The sequence below is a fragment of the Nuphar pumila genome, unplaced genomic scaffold, assembly GCF_984573655.1.
Source record: "Nuphar pumila unplaced genomic scaffold, dmNupPumi1.hap1.1 HAP1_SCAFFOLD_2452, whole genome shotgun sequence".
NCBI classification, from domain to species: domain Eukaryota; kingdom Viridiplantae; phylum Streptophyta; class Magnoliopsida; order Nymphaeales; family Nymphaeaceae; genus Nuphar; species Nuphar pumila.
In genome coordinates, this window is record NW_028323925.1 from 1 (window position 1) to 21,410 (window position 21,410).

Below are 21,410 nucleotides of genomic sequence, written 5' to 3' on the forward strand. Positions count from 1 at the left end.
GATGATAAATGACACGGGTGGAGTATTCAGTTGATACTTAAAGTAAACACTAGCGAAATCGTACTTATGTACTGATGGCATCATTCGCCACAACAGTACTGCGAAATCAGATCAGATCCAACCGCTCTGCAACAACGAACACACACACATAATCCTAACTCCTGAGGCTACATCTCAACATGCCTGATGGCGATAGTCTAAGAAATGCCATACTGTACTGGCACCATGATGTGCCATGGTGTGGACATTAAGGTATCCAGAAGACACTTCTATATCTAGTCCAAAGTCAGGTCTGGTGGCCTGGCATTACCACCGATATAAAGAAATACGTCCAAACATGTTACAGCTGTCAGAGTGATAAGCCAGATAGGCGTATGAAACGGCCGCCTCTCACTCTAATAGAGTCACCCAGCGAGTGTTGGAGGACCGTAGGTGTGGATCTGATCATAGATCTGACCCCAACAGCAGAAGGGGGTTATAACGCAATAGCAGTATTTAGTTGCCATCTAAGTAAGATGTGCAGGGTGATTGCAACACACACCACACTCACAACGCAAGGCTTTGTGAAGATGTTTTTCCGAGAGATCTTCCCTCACTATGGATTCCCCACCAAGATTGTCAGTGATAGGGGGCAACATTGGAACTCTGAGTTCTTTAGAGCCCTATGTGATGCAGCAGACATAAGGCTAAGCTTGAGTACTGCATACCACACAGACAAATGGAGTAGTGGAGAGAACCAATGAGGTAGTGGAAACAGCAATAAGGCATTATGTGGGAGCAGACCACACAGATTGGAATATGTACCGAGAAACCACTGGGATCACTCCATTCAGAATGAACAGAGTTACAGTATTGTTGGCACCTTTTTGGGGCAGTAAAGAAACGCATAGCTCATAAGGAAGGTATCTCTGAACCAAGCGCAGAAGTGGCCAGTTGGGTGGGCATGTCGACTCCAGGTGCCAGAACTCTCATCCAAGCCCATGAGGACTTTGCCAAAGCAAAACAGAGTGTCCATTGGGCTAAGTGTAAGATGAAAGAGAATCATGATAAGCAGGGAGTAGTACACCACCAGTATGTTAAAGGCCAGCCAGTGTGGCTAAGCACTAGAAACATCAGGTTGAGGCATCCCAGCTTAAGGCACAAGTTTAGTCCTAAGTTTGTAGGACCAGTTCTTTGGGCTGGCGTCTTATTTAATTTGTTTATGTAGGACCAATTCAGGGCTGGAATGCCAGTGAAAATGGTTCAACAGTGCTCCTGGACCTCCCATCCAGTCTCCAGATCCATCCAAGAGTTTCAGTAGCGTTAGTGAAACCTTATAAACAATGACAGGGAGCTGAAGTTACTCCCGTTTGGGTAGATGGGACTGAGGAGTGGGAAGTTGAAGCCAGAACTAACCACAATTTGCTCAATTCTAGATCCAAGAAGAAGAAGGGCATAGTAGAATTCAAGTCCAATGGAAGGGACATGCAGAACCCTCATGGCATGAATTCATAGACTGTGAACACAGTATAGAAATAGTATAGAATATCTGGGTAGCTGCGATACGCAGGTCAGGTTCCAGATACATAAAGTCCTAACTCCTTCAGAAAAGGATTGGTTGACAGGGTCTACAAGCAAGAAGCACTATCTGCTTGATGCCCTTACAGTAACTAGCCATTTATGTTCTTGCAGGAAAAGGAACTAGAACCAGAATCAAATAGCGCTCACCGAACAGGAGCAACTAGAGCTCGCTCGAAAGCTATCTCTTGCCCACAAGCGGAACGAGGATGCTAGGCGCGACGCAGACCTCGGCGACGACGTTGATACGGCCCAAGCTTTCGAGCAAGAGATGGCCCACTATCGTGCGGAGGTCGCTAGGCACCAACAGGGTAGTCACCGCTACCCACGGCAGGACACCATAGATACGATCGAGACGTTCTGGATGCAATTCATAGAGGACCTCTCCATAGCCACAGAAATGGGGCTCCTCACAAACGAGGAGGCCCACCAACTTCAGGAAACGACCCACCAGCGCGCGGAGCAAGTGCTCATCCTCCTCAATATGCAGCGCATGCCGCAAGTGGTCGATTTCGATGCCCTCCCCGGGAGCTCGGGGAAGGCTCAGCGGCAAAGTCAGGCGCTCGGCGTGCTCGCTCCCGTCCTCGCTACAGCGAATAGATTCGCGGCGCTGTCAGTGGACTCAGCGTCGAGGCCTAGGTCCGAAATGGACATAGATGAGCCGGCGCCTTCGTCGCCAGCTCAAGTAGAAGATCCCCAGCAACCGGTTCCCGATCGAGTGGTGGCCCCCCTTGAGGACATCATTGTGATTCATGTGGAACCACAGACGGATAGCAACAATGACGGCATGCCGGGGTTAATCCCCGCTAGCTCAGGCGACGCTTCTCAGGTAGCCCAGGGCTCATTACAAGCCCAGAGTGACGGTTCCCTGAGAACCGACAGGGAAGGGCCTCTCAGTGTCACAGAAAGTGACGCTATGTTGCCTTTTGAAGAGCCTGACTATGAAAACATTCACCAGTAATTCAAACCAGATGTGAGACATAGTACCTCATCTTCACTTAGTGTCATCCTGCCAATTGTAACGGTGCATTGTCCAAGTTGACTTCCACAATACAGGGGTTATGACAAGATGAGTTTAGACCTGTATAATACGACAGTAGCACTATCATAGTAAGAGAATAGTTCAGGAGAGGCTAGAAGGTAAGTTCTCCCTCGAAAGGGTTCCGACAGCATGACGTCAGGTGACTCATATAGCGGGATAATAGTCATAGATTCGCTAATGGTCTGAGGTCGGTGGTACGGTCCCAAGGTTGGGATGCTCAAAGACGATTCGCATGTATTGGGACATAGTAAGGAGTTCCGGGAGAATTTGAATTAACCTTCGAAAGGACTGCTATAGTCGCGATCGTTTGGCTTGCGAATCAGTAACCCCTTTCGAGGTTTGACGTGTTGCTCTGGATTGTGACTGACAGTATTCGAACCAAATAATTTGCGTCTAATCCTAAGCTGTCACAACTCAACCCCGAACATGGAGCCAGCCCGACCAGCAAGGGCCGGCCAACAACCGGACATCAACTCGTCAGCGCAATACATGCAAGCGGCGCCAGTCGCGGTCGCCAGGGCATTGAGGTACAGACGTCGCTGGCTGCCCCACTTCTCCAAACGTTGCACATGACGATGAGGTGAAGGCGTAGCCGTCAGGTCTTGCTACTTTGTCCGCCTCATGGGGACCCTCCAGTAGCTGCAGGTGCTTTTGCTCTTGCGGCTTGCACGCAAGACAATGTGCCCCATCGAAATATTGGCATCAGTGAGTCCGGCCGACCGGACAAGTTAGAGACGAGTAAGACATCTCCACATGCTACGGAGCAGGTTGCATCAGCGGCCGCGAGCACTGAAGGCAGCCAGCGGAATGCGCATTCCAAGGCAGCGCGATCCTGCACGGCAAAGCGGCGCCAATCTCAGTGGTAATGTTGTGGCACGACGCTATTTGCTCATGGCACGGTCGGCATCGCCTCCGGCATGCATTGTCCATAGGAACACGAAGCCTGGGGCGTTGGCAGGCATGTCTTCAAAATTGAGGAGAGCTCATGCAGCCTGTGAGCTGCAGCCAGCTGGACAAGGGCAGCGTGTTCTTCCGCACGCGTAGCCGCACACGCAAGCAAGATCACCGGCCAGCCTGAGAGTTTGTGTGGAGTGGAGCTCGATCCTAGAGGAGTACTTTGCTCCGGCATTGTGCCACAAATCGCGCATAAACGCGCAGGACACTGGTAGGATCACGTTCACGCAGTCTGCATCCATGTTGAGCACCTCTGGAAAAGCACCAAAGCGTGTTTGCCACATCTTCTGCATGCAGTGACTGCCAATCCTGCTCGAGGGTGGGAGCTGGGGCCCAGCAAAACATTGGAACTGCTGAGGCCCGTGGTCGCCACAAAAGGAGTGGCAGCGCCGGCTGGCCGGCGCGAGCATCAGCCCGTTCTGGGCGTTGCATGATGGCCAACGCGGTCTGGGCAGCTTTCAGCAAAGCCTTCCGCGTCAATGCACTTTTTGGTGTCGCCCACAAGATTCTAATGTGCGACGACACTCAGCAAGAGTGAATATTTGGCATACACGCCCATGAGTGCAGGATGATGAACTTATCGTGCGTTGCGGTCAAAGTATCGAGCATGTTGGGAATGCCCTCCCAAATATGGTACGCCAGTGTGCTTGCAAATGCCGCGACGAATGCGTCCGTGCCAGTGGGGGTGCCAGACTGGCGGCTAAATATGGGATGCGGAGTGCTATTGCTGTATCAGACACGGCCTGTGCGTCCGGTGATTAGAACCCGCACATTACAAGGCACACATCATTGTAACCTACCTCTGACGTGCTCGAGAACAAGATTGAAAGGTCAGCGCGGCAGCCAAAACGGGTGGCATTGACAACGAGTGAGATATCCAGGGCTGAACCCGTGCCTAAGTGGAGGGATGCAGCATCCACCGGAGGGTATGCACCTAGGGAGGCATATGGAGGGCGTGGTGGATGAGGTGGCTGTCGCATTCACGCCATGGATGAACAAGGTCAGGTGCTTGGATGTTTTAGTCAGTGAATCTGCGCCCCTCCCGGCTGCTTCTCATAGCCCCTGCAGCTTGCTCAGCATAATGCAAGGGACCCCAATCGATGTGCAGGCCACTGGCGTATGTGTGAAGGAGTGCTGACTCGTCCGTCTGCACCCTCTCCACGGGTGGTGTGGATGTTGACACTGCGTTATCTTGGAATGGGTGAAGGCTTCCCTCGCACGTCGGATGGTGCCTCGTCGTCAGGTGTGTCCCCTGGCCCTGCAGCAGAGCATAATGTCCGGTTGCCGTGGTTGCTCGACTCAGGGGCAACTGATCACATGGTTGCTTCTGCTGTTGGAGTTTGTAACGTGACATCTCTCGTGTCGCATCCAGTGGAATTTGGCGATGGTGTTATGACAGGATGAGTTTAGTCCTGATAAACTCATCAGGTTCGAAGGGTGGAATTTCACAAGGCTTGTATTTGTGAAGATGCAGCCCGGAGCGAAGTACTTTGCAACATCAGTGCAAAGCAGAGAAGAGATTGCCACCGCTTCCCAAAATCTCTCTTACCTGTGGTGAATTGTCTTTTTTGGGCTGGCGTAATTCTTTCTTTCTTTCATTCTTTCTACCTGGTGAATTGTCTACGTCACCAGTCGTTTGGCCTGGCGCTCCGACTAAACAACAGGCTGTAGCACTTCAGAGTGCATCTCCGCGTCTGTTTCAGGAGTTTGATGTTGTACTCTGCGAATCCGCTACCTGCGGAAGGGGTCTGCTGAAAGAGTCCAAACTGCTGCGAGAATCTGTCTTGGCAACCTCACGCATTCTCAAAAAGGCAGGATCATTGGTTTTAGAAGTTTCCACCTTTCTGCGATTCAGGATATTGCTGTACGAGCTGCCGCGCGACGTCTATCTGAAGTCTTCAGTGCAGAGAGCCTATCTGCCTTGCGGCGGTCGCGTGTTTCTTGGAAGGATTCGCAACATACAGGCAACTTGTTTGGAGCCAAAGAACCACGATACATGTGAACCATAGCAACACAAGCTTTTGATAGAAAAGCATACGTTTGAGTTGCGTGTCTCAGTGTAAATTTGATCAGCGCTCACTTTGACAGCATTACTATGGGAAACGCGATGGTCACTGAAGAGGTCCCACCAGCAGTGGGAAAACCTCGTCAGCTCAAGTCTGCAGCGCTAAGGACTGAGGTATGTCGTGTTTTTTTAACCTAACGCGCAAACGCAAGTCTGTGCGGTCGTCGTCGAGCAGACTCCATGGAACCAACGGCGAGCCAAATGCCATGCCAAATGCCATCCTCCAAGAGGCTTCAGCATTTGCTCTAACATCACTGTATATATCTGCATGGAGAGTATCCCATGGACATGTGTTTACCCAAGCCTATTTGCAGCGTTGACTCGGTCATTTCACAAGGTCCACCCTGACCAGTTGTCCTCCGCGCAGATTGTGCTGGACATCGATGTCAACCATGTCATTGCCGTCGCTGAACTTGCTGGACAGGCAATTATGGATATTTACGAGTCAGAGTCGGAGAGCTGGAATGTGAACCACAAAGCAGATGATAGCCCTCTGACTAGGGCGGACACGGAGGCGAACCGCATCATCTGCTCAGCCCTCATGGAGAGGACGCCGCACATACCAATTATTTCTGAGGAAAATAAGCTGGAATCTTTCGAGCGACGCAAGGTAAGTTTGTGCTCTGTGCTTGCACGTCTTGAAATGTGTTCGTGACTGCGACACATCGTCCTTGCGCTAGTTGACGCTTTTCAGTTATGACCCAAATTGAGGCGTTCACTTTTCTCGGTGCTGCCCATTTCTTGGATTTTTGTTATTACAAACTGTGCATCAACGGTTTCCATGCTTTTGACAGGTTTGGCAGGTGCACAGACATCTGGAACAATGGACTCCGCCAAACCTACAGCGCAAGCTGCAACGCCTGACGGTCTGTGCAATGGCAGTCCCCACGTCACAACCACCAAACTTGCGGAACACATGCACTCATGTCATCATCATCATCATTGGGCGCGAGCGCTTGTGATGACTAGTCCAATGAAACACGCTGTTTTCAGTATGGTTCTGGTCATGTCCGCTGGAGTAAAGTGGCGCCCTGTCCCCCTGCGGTGTGTGGCGCAAGCCCTAGAAATTCAGCGCCGTGATCAGTACGTGCACTACTAGTGTCTCCTATTCGCAGTTGAACCGAATGCTCCTGTCCCAGCAACAAGCCAGCACCAAGTGCATGCTTCACCCCTGCAATCTGAGACCAGGTAAACATCGAGCCTTGTACGGGGTAGATACTGCTAGTTTATGAAGTTGAAACAGCGCATGCCATTTACCAAATTGAGACCGAGGTCATGCCGCAAACAAGTACTTGCACCATGTTCCAAGAACTGGGCACCTCCATAACTCGGGACCCTACCGCTCATAACATGTGTGCTGAGATACCAGGTCATCGTTAGTAAAATCTGCCATTTCCTTCCCCACGTGGTGTTTCCGGAATTGATACCCTGGCATGGCTACATGGGCGCCGCCGCCACTGGGTGACCTGGCTGATCTTGACTAGCCGCCATGTTCATCTGTACTTGGACTCGCTGCATGTGCACGGCATTACGATGCGGCTTGATATTGGTGACCTGAGATGACTCTGCTTCAGATTCATCAGAACTCAGATGTGTCATTACACAAGCTGCATAGTGACCAAAGCATGGTAATTCTGGTCATCAGCGAGGGCTGGATGCCGCTTTCAATCATGGTCCCGTGCTACACGAAAGAGCGCGAGCATCACAGCAGACTATCACAACGAGGCGTGACCACAATCACCCCAACTATCCAGTCTTAAATCGTGGACGCTCGCTTGGGGAACGCTCTTCAAACAGTTAAGACTCAAATTGCTGTCGGTCACCTGCAGCACATTAGCGCGTTCAGCGTGCGACCATGCGGGACATGAGCCCGTCACAGTCATGCCACACAAGATGTCTCAAGCAGCTGTTGTGTGTGCAGAACTATCAGTACTGCTGGGTGGTGGACCCCCTCGATGGGACGAAGGAGTTCATCAAGCGCGTTCCACACTTCACAGTCAACATCGCGCTTCTCAAGGGGAACACACCCGTGCTAGGCGTCGTCCACACCCGGCAGCCTGCACCACACATTTTGCGGTGATGGGGCAGGGTGCATATGTCAGGTGCGCTCGGTAGATAGACGTGCATGAGCACAATGCGGTGTTATTGTTGCCGTGGCTTTTGACATGCCTTGACTGGGATGTGGCCTGTGGGTCACCTTTTCTGAATATTTGGGATATATGCACTGAAGTCAGAGCCGATTATTGTACTGCCTGGTGTCCTTGCCATGTGGACAAAAGCTTCCCGTGATTGCACCAATAGGTCGCACCACCGTAACGTACTCGGAGAACATAGCGCGTGGCTCACACAAAGCGCATGTCCAAAGTGTGACAAGCGGCCTGAACTACACACCGCTTTGCTCTTGCCTCGCTTTTTGCCCTGTTCTGGTTCTGATGCGCGTCGTCAACTCACACAAAATGTCTCTCTGTCCAGGTCGGAGAATGCCGATGACAAGCGCATCCACTGCGCTGAGTTCACGTCGCAGGACGAGAACCTCACACTTGTCGGCAGCGCGTCACACATGTCGGCAGAGACGCAAGACTTCATCAGCCTCTTCAAAAGCTGCAGCCTGAAGCAGGTCGGCTCCTCGCTGAAGTTCCTCCTCGTGGCGGAGGGACTTGCACACATCTATCCCCGCCTCGCACCGACCTGTGAGTGGGACACCGCGGCCGCTCATATCGTCGTCACCGAGGCTGGCGGGACAGTTGTTCAGGCTGGGCTGTGCGACAACAAGGGCAAAGCGCTGGAGAACTGGCGGGTGCGTGCCGACCGGCCACACTTTGGGTTCCATGTGGCTGTCTGATTGTCTGTTGAACGCACTTGAGAATTGTGGAAAGACCGCGCCGTGAGGCCTTGACGTGATTGCATCATTGCTAGGTGAAAGCCCTTCATCATTTGTGGATTCATCGAAAACAGAAAGCTTGGTGCTTTTTGCCTTCAGTTGGTCGGTGCACTGAGCAGAGCTGCAGGTGCACCTCCTGATGCGAGGGGATTGAGATTGTGCGGTTGTGCCTTCGTCTTCTTTTACGTAGCATTGATTCGGACAAGACAGCAACTAAAACATTGCACTGGATGAAAGGGAGGGTAGAGGATTTATGTAAGGCTTGGCGCCTTGAACAGCTGCGTCCTTGAGTGGTAAGTATGACACGCCGAAGCCCAACATGCTTGTCAGGCAAGGCGCAATTTGGCCTTGTACGCATTGCTGGAGAGAGATGAAAATGTGTTCAAGTTGAGATCTGGACCAGCCCAAAGGAGTCCCGCACTTCCCCTGCCCATCCCTGGAAATCCACCGCAGCAGTTCTTGTTAGGATGAGATTACTCAGAACTGGAAGTGACAGGATGTGTGATGGATGGCATACAGGACGTGCTGGCGAAGGAGCTACCACTAGTGTACAACAAGCCAAGCACTCTCAATCCCTTCTTTGTTGTCTATGGCAAGCGCAAGGAACCTGCACCGCAGCAATCTGCGCCTGCACAGTGACATCTCCCGCAGCCCGTCAACGCCCAGTAGGCACACCCCTCCCTCTGCCTTTCTAGTGCTAGCGTTGCTACTAGCACTAGACAGAAGTACGAGCAGAGGCATAGTGAACCCCACCTTTCCGAGAACTCGACAAGCAACGCATGCCAGCAACTGACAGAAGTTTTCCAGTAGTTGACAAGCCAACGTACGCCGTTGTGCTTGTTGATCAGAAGGTCGGTCCATCAACACTGCTTTGAACGTCCTCCATGACTTGGCATTGCTTGTCCTCTTTCCCTCTGTGGTATGGCTGTGATGATCATCTCCGTGCACCATGTGGCTGATGCTCTGATAGCAGCCAAAACCTCATGAGAGCCGTTGCCATGCGCCTTGTACAACCTTGACCTAGCCTGGTGAAATTGTTTAGAGCACGATGATATGTGTGTGAACGTTTGCGGCAAGTTGTTGTCCTGGTCTTGTGATTGCTTCACCCGATCTCCTCGGCTCGATGGCCCAAGAGTCACGCTCAGTGATTGAACTGTTTACACATGGAGTGACAAGCCCCATGCGCGGGATCTTGATCCTTCCGTCTGTATTTGCGTATACGTGTCCGATGCTATGTCAGCATTATATCCTGCAACTGCAGAGATCGCCCGGTCCTGTTTCTACGGCTTTTGAGTCATGTCGTTGTCTCAAGAACACAACATGAAGCCCAATGGTCCCAAGTTGTGGAAGCAGTACTGCAAATGGGAGCTTGTAATTCCATATCTATCAAGGAACCCTCGAGCGGCAATGCATCTGCGGGCCCGCTCACATCACGAACTATCATGGGTTGCTCCTGTTTAAACTTCAATTTTGCAGCGCTGATCATGCATGATTCAACCAGACATAACAAGCGAGATAGGAAGGGCCAATGTCTCGGGAGAGTCCGTACGCAAGCTTCATCCACCGGCGAACAATACGGCGATCTGCTCCCGTACATCTGCAGATCACAATGCTCCGCTGCAGCTCCATGTAACACCAACAAGGGAATGCACAGGCAGTGTGTCGACAAAACAATTCCCTGCCTCAGAACATGGTCCGGAGTTTGCCCAGGCCCCACATTCCCAAGAGGCTAATGCAGAGAGCTTCACACACGAGTCGTTATGTGCACCTTGGCTGCAAAAGGTGGCATATGCGCCAAGGGCCTCGCGCAAGCGCCCATACCTGACCCACAACAGGGAACGGTACCTGGGAAGGCAACTACGCGGTGTCGGGATTCAATCAGACCTGTGCATTTGTTGGACTTGCTGGCTGTGGCAAAAGTGTCTTCACTTCGTTTACTCGGCGAGAGTGGCCTCGCGTCACGATCTTGTATTTCGGTGTCTTATTCCTGAGAGCCCAACTTGCACAAATACCCAGGGTCATCACTTCAGACATCAACTTTGTCACATCTGCCGTTCGACTGCATTTTGTTCTGTCAATGGCGTGACGAACGAGTATGTGAACCCTGCAAACCTCAGGCGCACGGACTAACATTTCTTGTCACAGAAGTTGTCAAGATGAGCGTCACCTCAGTGGGCGGACCACCTGCTTGCACTTGGCCAACCTACGCCAGAAACGTGGCACGGCTGCTCTATCTCGGGTGCGGGACGGGGCTATTTAGTGACAACTCTGACCTGTCGTACTTTAGCCCCTTGGGTTGCTCCCCGCAAATCGCGTGCAATCGCGTGCAATCGATTATCTTGAGCGCATGATCATGCATGATACGCACGTTCCAGACTCTTCACAAGGGCAGGGGCACTGAAATGTAGGAGGTATCTGTTCAGGCAGACTGTTGTTGATTACGGAGCCACCCCAGAGTGGGCATTCCAAGAAACCAGGAGCACCGTCACTTTCACCTGCTCGACATTGGATGCATGCCCATAACGGTAAGAACATGAGACTGTATGAATGAAATCAATATGATTGATTGTTAAATTGAGCTGAAACTTGCCAGCTGTGAGGTGAACGCCAATGAGATCGCGGTGCAGTATCTCAGAGAGTAAGCTCTACTTAATACATTGGTATGCGTTGCTGCACCCAAGGAAAGCCGCACGTCTTGTAAAGACACAGAAGAGAAGTCGACAGAACTCGAGGTGCGCCACGATGTAAGCGACGTTCAGCTCGAGAAACTGATCCGTCCATCACATTGATAGAGTGCTCATTGTGACCACGTTGTCGACAATCCTATCCGTTCAGATGAAAGCCGTGTGCTCTGTATGCAGGCCTTCGTTGCAGCCGTTGCATGCACTCAATGATTCGCGTATGCATACTAAACTGCGCCATAAGCTATGTGGCCAGATACCTCCTTCGGCTTGCCCAAGCGATGGCACTTCCGAACGGCTCATGCAATTGACAAAAGGCAGCGTAGCCTCATGTAGACCTCGTGTATCGTATACTGCAGATTTTGATTTCTCCACTTTCAGCAAAGTCCGTCGCTCAAAAATTCTGTTCACCGCAACAAAAATCTCCGGCGAAAAAGGAAGGGTTGAGGCGAGAATCGAACTCGCGACCTCCCGCACCCGAAGCGGGAATCATACCACTAGACCACACAACCAGGTGGCTTCATTGATTCTGCAGCCGGCGCACGCCGGCGGGAGGAGGGTTGCCAATGTCCACGCGCACGTTGGATTTGGCACGTACACAAAGGACGTCGTATAGGGTATGATGATTTTAGCAAGGCGAACCACTTCAAGCCATTCGTATGCCATGCATCGTGTCAACCCTTTGATTTGAAGGCAGGGAACCATACACGCGTAATTTAAGTGCATTTCCTTCATAGACATGCAAGTGCTGAAACTTGCGAGAAGGCACGGGTCGCCCCACGTTTGCACAGCACACATATGTTGAGAATCCAGGTGCCTTGGGCTCATACATAGGAAGCTTGTGCACCCATATACATGTTTCTAAGAATGACAAAACGAGACCTTCTGGGCTACTTCTCAACGGCACTTGCAGAGGGGTTGGAGGCTGGGCGTGGTTGCTATTATGATGCCAGTGAATGAGTCATGGCACATCAGCACCTGGCTCATTGACCACCAAAACAGTTTCAAGATGTTGACTGATGTATGCGGGACGGGTATGGCGTTTCCGTTGCCACTCTGGCCCTCTGTAGCATGGCAGCAAATTATACCCAACCTGCACTTGGATCAAGTTGCCCATGTCCATGTGGATGCGGTAGTCCTGTAACCAAATATATGAACCCTCAAGTGCGCAGGGGAATTAAACGACTTCCGCAACGCCGTCTGAAATGAGAAGGTCCAGGTCTTGATCGGGCTCCGAGCACCAGAAGGGGGGTGGCCCCTTCTGGCCCCCATCTCCATCCCAAAGCTCATGCTGTTTCGGACATGTGGACTCGCACATCACACCGTCTGGCGAAAGGCCACCAAACCTTCTGAATGCTGTTGGCCGGCTGCAAGATCGTCATGTGTAATGCGTAACAGCATCAAGGTCATTGCCCGTCCTTGAGAGCGCTAATGTAGAGCACTGCAAGAGCAGACCACACATGAGGATACTCACTACACATTGCGCCCAGAACAGCAAGATAATAAAAGCAATAGGCAACCAGCACGTCACTAAGAGAAGTTCTGGGTGAGGAACGACTCGCTCATGCACTGCAGCAGCGAGGAGAAGGTCTGTCGTCACAACAAAGGCGGTGCCACAATCTGACAGTACCTGTTTATCAATAGCCACAGGTCAAATGTCAATTGGGCTCTCGCGTTGCCAATGCCACACACGCTGCCTGCAGGGCGGTGCTTCACTCATCATCCGCCAACTGCATCAAGGCCTTTCTTCCAGGGAGCATCATGTGATATAAATTCTGTCATACATTCAGTTTTTCTTGGGTGATCAGGGTACCTAGAGCGATGCGAAGGGAAAGCCATGCACTGCAGAAGAAGAAGCCATTGAAGCTATTGCCGAATTCAGATGCCCACGGCTCATTGCCTCATTCCAAACAGGCGTTTGATCCCAAGTGCTTCTTGGAGGTTGCTAACTTCCATCTTGATGCGGTAGTGTTGTATAAAGGTACATCATTACGTCGCATAGATAATGGCAAGAAATAGACAACAAGAAACAACGACAGCACATTCGAAGTGATACAGCTCATTGAACGTCAGCGGGTTAGGGGTTAGGGGTTGAGGGTTAGGGGTTAGGGAAACGGTATATCATTACATCACATAGATGATGGCAAGAAATAGACACAAAGAAGCAACGACAGCACATTCGAAGTGATACAGCTCATTGAACGTCAGCGGTCGGAACAAGCAAGCCTGTCATAAACGCGCGGCCGCTGGCACGAGTTAAAACTTGAAGAGAACGCCGGCACATGATAGCATTGCCCTTATGTAAGTCAATGCTGAGTTCCCGTAGCGCATTGGTGACAAATCCAAAAGGTACATCATCATCATTACATCGCACAGAGAAAGAGCAAGAGCTACGGCTTAGGCCGAAAACAACCACATCAACACATTCGAAACAATACAGCCCATTGAACATCAGCGGTCGGGACAGGCAAGCCTGTCATGAACGCGCGGCCGCTCGCACAGGGTTAGGGAAAAGGTACATCATCATCATCATCATCATCATCATATACGCCGGCACCTGGAGCTTTCCCATATTGCCCCGCATGTGAGGCATTACTGGACTTGATCATTTTCAGTATTTTCCCTATAGAAGCTCTGCGCGTGGTTTGAAGCCCCCCTTCCACTGTGCCACCGAACGAACTAATATTCTGCCAGAGCTGGCACCTCGCAGCGATCGAAGTCTTGTGCCAGTAGCGATTTCAGAAGGCACGTCAAATGTGTTGGGAAAATCTCGAGTGATAGTACTGTTCCTTCACCTGTCATGTTTCAACAGAATGCGTCAGACATGTTATCCCAAGCGACGCCTATCTACAGTGCAGCTCTGGCGAGGTTGTCAGCGCCTGTTGAGCGATGGCGACAATAATGCCCTTAGAGCAACAAATTTCGTGTTGTTGATTGTAGAGGAGTTTTTCTCTTGCCTACACTTCTCCTCGATGCTTGCACCGATCAGTAGCCGCTCACCCACTCTGAATGACTGCTCGAAAACTCGCAAGCAACTCAACCTCATCGAATGCTGTTGGGCCAGTTTTGTTGCTGATTGGAGAGCCCTCATTCTAGCGAAAACTATAGTTAATTGCCGTGTCTGCTGCTGTGCTCGAGCCAGTGCGTTTCCAAGACAAATGCTGATGGACACTTGCAACATGGCAACGTGCATGCTGAAACAAGGTGACCCACAGCAGTTGTACATGTACAAGTTTGTTGCAGCTATTTAATTTGACAATAGGTGAGGGTGATCCGCACCATTGTTGCCTCTGATGAAGGCATCACCATATCTGTTCTTTAGCTGCCCATCCACATACTCCTCGGTTTGCTCCATCGCAATGTTCATGTAGCCATCCAAACACGCAAGTATTCCTGCAGCATGAAGTTGTCATTTTGAATGCACTTGTTGACGAGCATTGAAAATGGTTAGCTGGCCTCCACTTCCTTTGATGTTTGATCTTTGGGGGAGCATTCACAGCTGCTTGCAAACCGGGCCAAACACTCGCGCCAGTACATTGGAATCGACGATCAAAGCAATATGACTACAAAGGATGATAGACGCCCTGCATGGTCTGAGATGGTGCTGTGCACCAAACGACAAGTTGTTTCAGGCATGGATGGGGAATAAATGAACAGCCCAGTGTCGCACTCACCACGGTAGTCGACGCCAGAATTGAGTTTGACAACTACTGGCTTTCCTGTGAGCTCTTTCAGAAAGTCCCCTGGGCTGTCGCCCCCGGCCTTCACGCGATCTTTCTGCTCAGCCATACTGGAGCAAAGAATCTCACGAAGAGAGTGACCAACAGAACGAATCTAATCGAATACGGTAGCAGCGCATGAGGACAAGTACTGTCAGTAATTTCCTAAACAACGGTCGGGAACATTCTGCGCTACGTTCATTGGAGATCAGTGCGCCTTCTACAACCGGTGCTCACTTGATTCAAGGTCATCACAGCAATTCTGTGTCGCGTGGCCAGGCACTTGGGCAATTGCAGTTGCGTTGGGGAGGTTGGCAGCGGGAGCTTGCAGGGTTGGGCTATCTACAGGCCTATCGCAAGGACCCAACCAGTACCCCCACAAATAAAAACGCTGCCCCAAGCACGGGAAGACTCATTTTCTCCCTGACACTCGGTTCTACTCCCGATGTATCTCTGAGGAATGGCAGTTGAGCTGCTTTGAGTTGTGCTGCACGGTCTCGCTCATACCACAATGATTAGATGGTTCTTGTTGCAGAACAGAGCAGGCAAAACTCGACTTGCTAAGTATTATGTTCCTATGACTGACGCGGACAAGCGTAAGGTTGAGTACGAAACCTTTCGCACGCTGAGCGCCAGGGATGCAAAATGGGGAAATTTTGTAGAGGTGTGCACATCATGCTGCGCATTCGAGCAAGCGCTTGTTGTTTGGAACTGTTGCAGAACTTCGCCATCACATCGCGTCTTCAAGTGGCGCTGTCACTTCCTGTGTCCAGCGTCCCTTGGGTTTCAAATATAGCATTGTTTTCCTTGAAGCCTGTTCGCTGAAGCACAAGCAATCATATGCCTTCATTGTTCTCTTCTCACTGCAGTTCCGGGGCTACAAACTGGTGTACCGACGATATGCACATCTATACTTCATGATGTGCATAGACGTCAACGACAACGAGCTGGCCGCACTGGAAGCCATCCACCTCTTCGTGGAAATCTTAGACCACTTTTTTACGAGCGTCACGGAGCTTGATATCGTGCTGAGTTTCCATCAGGTGTGCTGCTATGCCTACCCTTGCTTTGTTAGGGTTGTGAGCGTTGTCCTTTGACCAGTTTCTCCATTTTCCTGCAATTCGGGGAAAATAGTAGTTACTTGAAGCAATCTGCATGATTTCTGTCATTTTAGGTGCAATATGAACCTGCTCGTTCTGATGTGTTCGAACTATGCAGAGCAACTCTGAACCACCTCGTGCTTGTTGCAGGCATACCTCATTCTCGATGAATTTGTGCTTGCCGGGGAGATCCAGGAAACAAGCAAACAGGTTATACTTGACCGTATAACGTTCTTGGAGCAGATAGACTTGTAGAAGGAGCAGGGCGCACTGCCGACAGGGCCTCTGGATTGGAGCTACGCAGTGGCAAAGCTTGCAAGCACATGGGGCAAGTTGCCTTCAGCGAACCTGTCGCCAAACCTCTTCATGGCCGCTTGTAGGTTCCTTCCTCAACATGGCCCCACCACAGTGAGAGGGTGACACTGCATAGGCACACGGAGGTCTAGTCAGCAATGCAAGCATGCTGTGATCCCTGATGTACCATGCATGATTTGTTTTGTGTGCTTGTTATTTGATGGGCCAGCCTTTGGACATGAATACGGTAGGATATCTCCTTTTTTGCCGTGGCTTCATGCATGCATGATGTACGCTGCTGGAAGCTCACTCCTGTCGCGCATGTGGGATTGTCAAGCTGCATAAAGGTGCCACTGCGACTGCACAGACCTCTTTGTAGGCAACTATACTTCGCTGCGCAACATTGCCTTGCCATCCATATGTTTTGGGCCTGGCCCATTTGCTTGTATCTCGTGATAAGGCAGTGCGATCAGCACGACGACATGAAGCCATCAAATGACGCCCCATGCATCTTGAGGCACTGCGCCGAGCTCTAGTCTTCGAGGTATCTGGTTAGCAGGCAGGTTGGGCATCAACAGGTAGGGCACGTGTTTGGGCATTACCCCATACCAGACTGGCAACCAGTCATCACCAAGTGCTGCATCACCTCATAGTCGGTAGTCGCATGCAGCCACAGCCGTTTATCGAGTGCAATTGCTTACTTCCAACTAAAAAACGTGTCTGTTCTTTCTTGCCCTGTCGCACGCGATTGCGTACGTGTTGTTCGCTCCACTTCGTCAGGGTAGCCTACCCGGTAGATTACTTTTACTCCGTGACGGGAGCTGCTTACTGGCATCACTCCCTTTACGTAACGTTCTAAAGTTTGCACGCGTAAACGTTTTGTTAGCGTGCAAGCTCCCTCCTTAGAGTTAGAGCATGTACAGCTCGTTGCGTTGCCTTGCACAGGCAGTGAGGAGACTACCCAAGAAATCTGTCATTGAAGTCACTGACACTGCTGCTGACCGGATACGGCAGTTGCTGGACAAACGACACAAGGTAGGCTACCTTGGCTTGTCCGTTGCACAGCACCAAAGGGGCTCACCGCCAAGCGAACACGGGATTTTTGCAACGCAAATGTGCATGCATGTGACGTACTGTAACACGTGTCTAATCATCTGCGCCCGGAAAAGATATGGCGTTGCCAATCGGAATGCGCCCGCAGGGTTGGTTGGATGGGTTGGATACCTGGGAGGCCCTGAGCGACCAACAATGCGCTGCTTTGCAAACTCGCTTACATGGAGTTGCAGCTCAATATTCTTTTGTTGCGTGGGCATGTACGCTTCTGTGACCGCCGCGTGCGTTTTGCGCAATGTGCTGGTCTTCCAGGAGAACTATCTGGAGAGCTTGTACGAGGCGTGCACAGTTGTGTAGATTGAACCGACAAGGACCCACCTGAATTATCCATGCAAGTCCCAATTTTAGATTTCACCACATCCTGCATCTCTCGGACTTGCTTGCAACAGGCCCAGGAAAATTGGGAACCTGATGTCTTCGACTTGCAGGAATATCTAAAGCTGGGGGTGAAGCAGCGGGGATGCAACGGCTTGAGTTACACTCTGAACTATGCCGACGAGAAGGGCCGGTTCGATGAGCTTGTGGAGGAGAAAGGTGTCCGCATTTTGATCGACCCCCCAGCATTGATGCATCTCATAGGAACCAAGATGGACTTTGTGGAGGACCGGCTGAGGTGAGTTCATCATTAATTTCAATGACCACTCCATTTCTATGATACAGATCAGTTCATGGCTTTGCCAGAATGCTCCCATAATCTGTTTGGTGATGTCGCATTAACATCATTCAAGAAGCAATAACAAGTCAATAACAAGTCTTACAGCCTCGCTGTTCGATGCGAGGTTGATGGCCATCTCTTGAGAAGAGATTTTCATGATCCTTCTCGATGCCTGTCTCTCCAGGGGACCATTGATGGCAGTTCCGTCCGCTGTCAACATCGGCCTGGTGATTGGTGCCTCGATGTAACCTCGTGTGATGATGATGTGTCTTTTTACAACACAACCGCATCCACTTGCAGTAGACTGCCGGGCACTCGCCCAGCACAAGACCTGCTTAGTGACAGGCTTGATTACAACGCTCATTCCAGCACTTCCACCAGCACATCATGTCTGATCTCATCGTTGTGTACGTGGATGCAAGATCGTTGTACATCGGTACATCATGAGAGTGTTCACTTTTGTGCAGGCGGGAATTTGTGTTTGTGAACCCCAACTCAAAGGGCAGCTGCGGCTGTGGCGAGTCCTTCACGACGTGACCTCTGGGAAACGGCACGCACTTGGCAAAGGCTATTCAAACCCATTGCCTCGAGGCCAAACAAATCACCTTTTATGGACGCAGGCAACGTATGAGAGTGCAGATTCTGCACAGCTGTAGGCAAGTGGGCAGTGTTCCAGGCGTGGAGCTTTGTGGGCAACTGACCCCTTGACAGCCTTGACTGAAATGAAAGGCTGAGTTTACAGATCTTTGCTTGGCTGTGGTCAGACCGCCAGCATGTTCAGTAATGTTATGGACTTGGGCTGCCTCTTACACCATGAAATGGAGGCAAATTTGTATGAATACTTGGCTCTCACTAGGACCGGATTGCTCTGATTTCATTGGCTTTGCTTGCGGTGTCTTCTCACAACCGCTTGTGACATGGACATCATAGATACCTCATAGAGATAGGCTGCGTGGAATGTGGAAGAGCGTTTTGGGAAACGCTAGCAGAGTTGACTGGAATATTGGAATAGAAATCCATTGTAGCATAGCAGGGGCTTTCGTCTGACAATCTCTATGAGCACGCTATTTTGAGGGTGCCAGCTGTGTGCCGCATCGAATGGCAGTGACTGAACATTCGCATGATGTGCTGATCTTGTAACAATCCCTGTTCTCTTTTACGCTTGCCAACCAGCCCACATGGCGTGGCATCGTTTAACGCAATACATAACGATGAAAATCAAATAGGTCATTGAGCTCTACATGCACAATCCCTTGCGGATGGACGCTGTGCACTTCGGAGATGTCCAATCAATATATCAATCGGCACCACGCCATCATATATCTTTACATCAAAACACCCAAGCTAGGGCCCAACATCATCATTGCACTTGTTTGAAAGGCCTGTCAGGAGATCTGACCTGAGGTGCATGAGGCCGAAGCCCCTTTGGGGCTTCAGAGTGTCTGCCTCGTTGCTCGAGGCAGGGTCTTGGCATGCTTCCCACTTGGTGCATTACATCAAGTAAATTTCACAGCATTTTCATACGCGGCCTGGCAAAAGAAAGTGACATACGTCGGCATAAAGACCCGCATGGACGCGTTTGGGTATCCAAGTCAGCAATGCAATGCTGCGTCCTTGTCTGATCGATCACTCATCGTCGGGTTGCCAACCAGTCAGGCCCAACGCCTCACACAGCTCGCCGCAGGTGTGGCCGTCCAGGAACTGCTGGATGGCGTGGCGCCCGCAGTCAGTTTCGCCAAAAGCGTGAACCTTCTCGTCCTCGTCCGATGCAGATGAGCGTGCGTCGCTGCTGGCATCGCCGTTCCGTGAGGCATTGTGCCATGAGCTGAGGGCAGCATCTGTGATCTTGATCGAGCTCGCATTGTCGCCTCCAAGGTGGTTTGGTCCCCAGGCATTGTCCTCGATCACACCCTGCACGAATGTGGAAAAGTCTGAATGTCATATATCGTATTCTGATGTCTGACGTGACTGGAACAGTAACTCTTACATGTTTGAGGGATGAACGGGGGGAACTGTAGCTCCGATGCAAACCCACAGGCGAGCTTGACTTCGGGATGCATTTAGATGTGCACATGGCATGCAAGAATGGACACACTGTGCGCATTCAGCAATATGGCACGTTCCTAGATTGCTTTTCTGATTAATTCAGCATCTAAATGTTGTTGCTTTGAGATCAGCCTGGGCTGTAGATTTGTAAGGAAAATGGTGACCTGACATTTGAGGTCCAGCTACGGCACATCAGGCTGGTCAAGGTACCTTTGCCTTGGTCAATGGTGATGATGGCACTGATTCACAAGTAACTTCTTGCCAATCTCCATGTGGATGCTGTGATGTTCAAAGGAACATCATCATGTCATTCATCTCAGATGCCTCATGTTTTGAGGACGGCCATGAAATAGATAAACTCATTAAATTGCCTATGGATGGTGGGGATTGGAAGCAAAGCGGTATTGAGTTGGGTACAGTACATATGACAAAATCCACGAGCGTGCTCAACATGCGTGCAGGCATCACACATGGTCTGCTTAGACATGCACCTGGAGCAGTGCTTGGGCAGAAGTGGTTTTTGGGTCCAGACGCCTGCAAATACATTCAGTTTGGGGACAGAGATGGGGGTCAAAACCCCAATGTGTTGCACTACTGTGTACCTCGCATCCAGTCATAGCTGATGGCGAAGTGTGCACAACGTTGCGCTAGGGCTTTCACGTCATCTGCGAAAGCCCGCCTGCTTGCACGTGCGAGATATGCGCACTTCGCTGCGCACTTCATCTCGTTGAGTATGGCACCTAGGTCTTTCTCTTTGCGTATGTAGTTGTGGCCCAGACGGGCACATGTTAAGTCTCCAGAGTATCGTCAATACAATGTGGCAAAACACTGACCTGGATGTCCAAGAGCATGTACGACATATCTTTGTCGCGGCTGTGTTTGTTGCTTGTGTGCCAGAGCGAGAAGTGCGCCAAAGCCTGAGCCATGTTGCTGGCCCCTTGCTGTAAATCTTCAACAGGAAGGATGCAGCCCGTGTTGTTCACCCACTTGCAGTACGAGCCTCGCAACCTTTCTTCACAAAGCACCAATCTTTCGCCTGCAATCATCATTGACTGCATTGTTGCGTGGAGTACACGAGGTTATGCTGTCTGACAAACCAGTAAGTAGACAGACAGACAAGCAGACAGGCAGAGAGACAGAGTGGCCTTTCACGGGCCCCAACGCCGTGCATCTGAAGCAAACATGGGAAGCTTTACACGCTGAGGGGGCTGCCGGCAACCTCTGGACGGCAGACAGCCTCAACATGGACGACGACTGTATCGACAAGGTGCTACCAGATGCGCAGCACACTTTCAGCCGCTTT

At 50.9% G+C, this 21,410-nt stretch overlaps 1 protein-coding gene, 1 non-coding gene and 1 pseudogene across 2 annotated transcripts; 2 read left to right on the top strand and 1 right to left on the bottom strand.

Moving 5' to 3' along the window:
- Window positions 1-11,620: 11,620 nt before the first annotated feature.
- TRNAP-CGG (transfer RNA proline (anticodon CGG)) lies at window positions 11,621-11,692 on the bottom strand. Its single transcript has one exon. It is a non-coding gene; the product is annotated as a tRNA-Pro (tRNA).
- A 3,718-nt stretch (window positions 11,693-15,410) lies between these two features.
- On the top strand, window positions 15,411-16,254 carry LOC149808690 (AP-2 complex subunit sigma pseudogene; annotated as a pseudogene).
- A 954-nt stretch (window positions 16,255-17,208) lies between these two features.
- LOC149808691 (iron-sulfur assembly protein IscA-like 3, mitochondrial) lies at window positions 17,209-18,598 on the top strand. The gene is made up of 3 exons (XM_089995193.1): window positions 17,209-17,328; window positions 17,835-18,019; window positions 18,529-18,598. Exons 1-3 carry the CDS (start codon window positions 17,209-17,211, stop codon window positions 18,596-18,598), a joined length of 375 nt encoding a protein of 124 aa, XP_089851319.1.
- The last annotated feature ends 2,812 nt before the right edge of the window (window positions 18,599-21,410 follow it).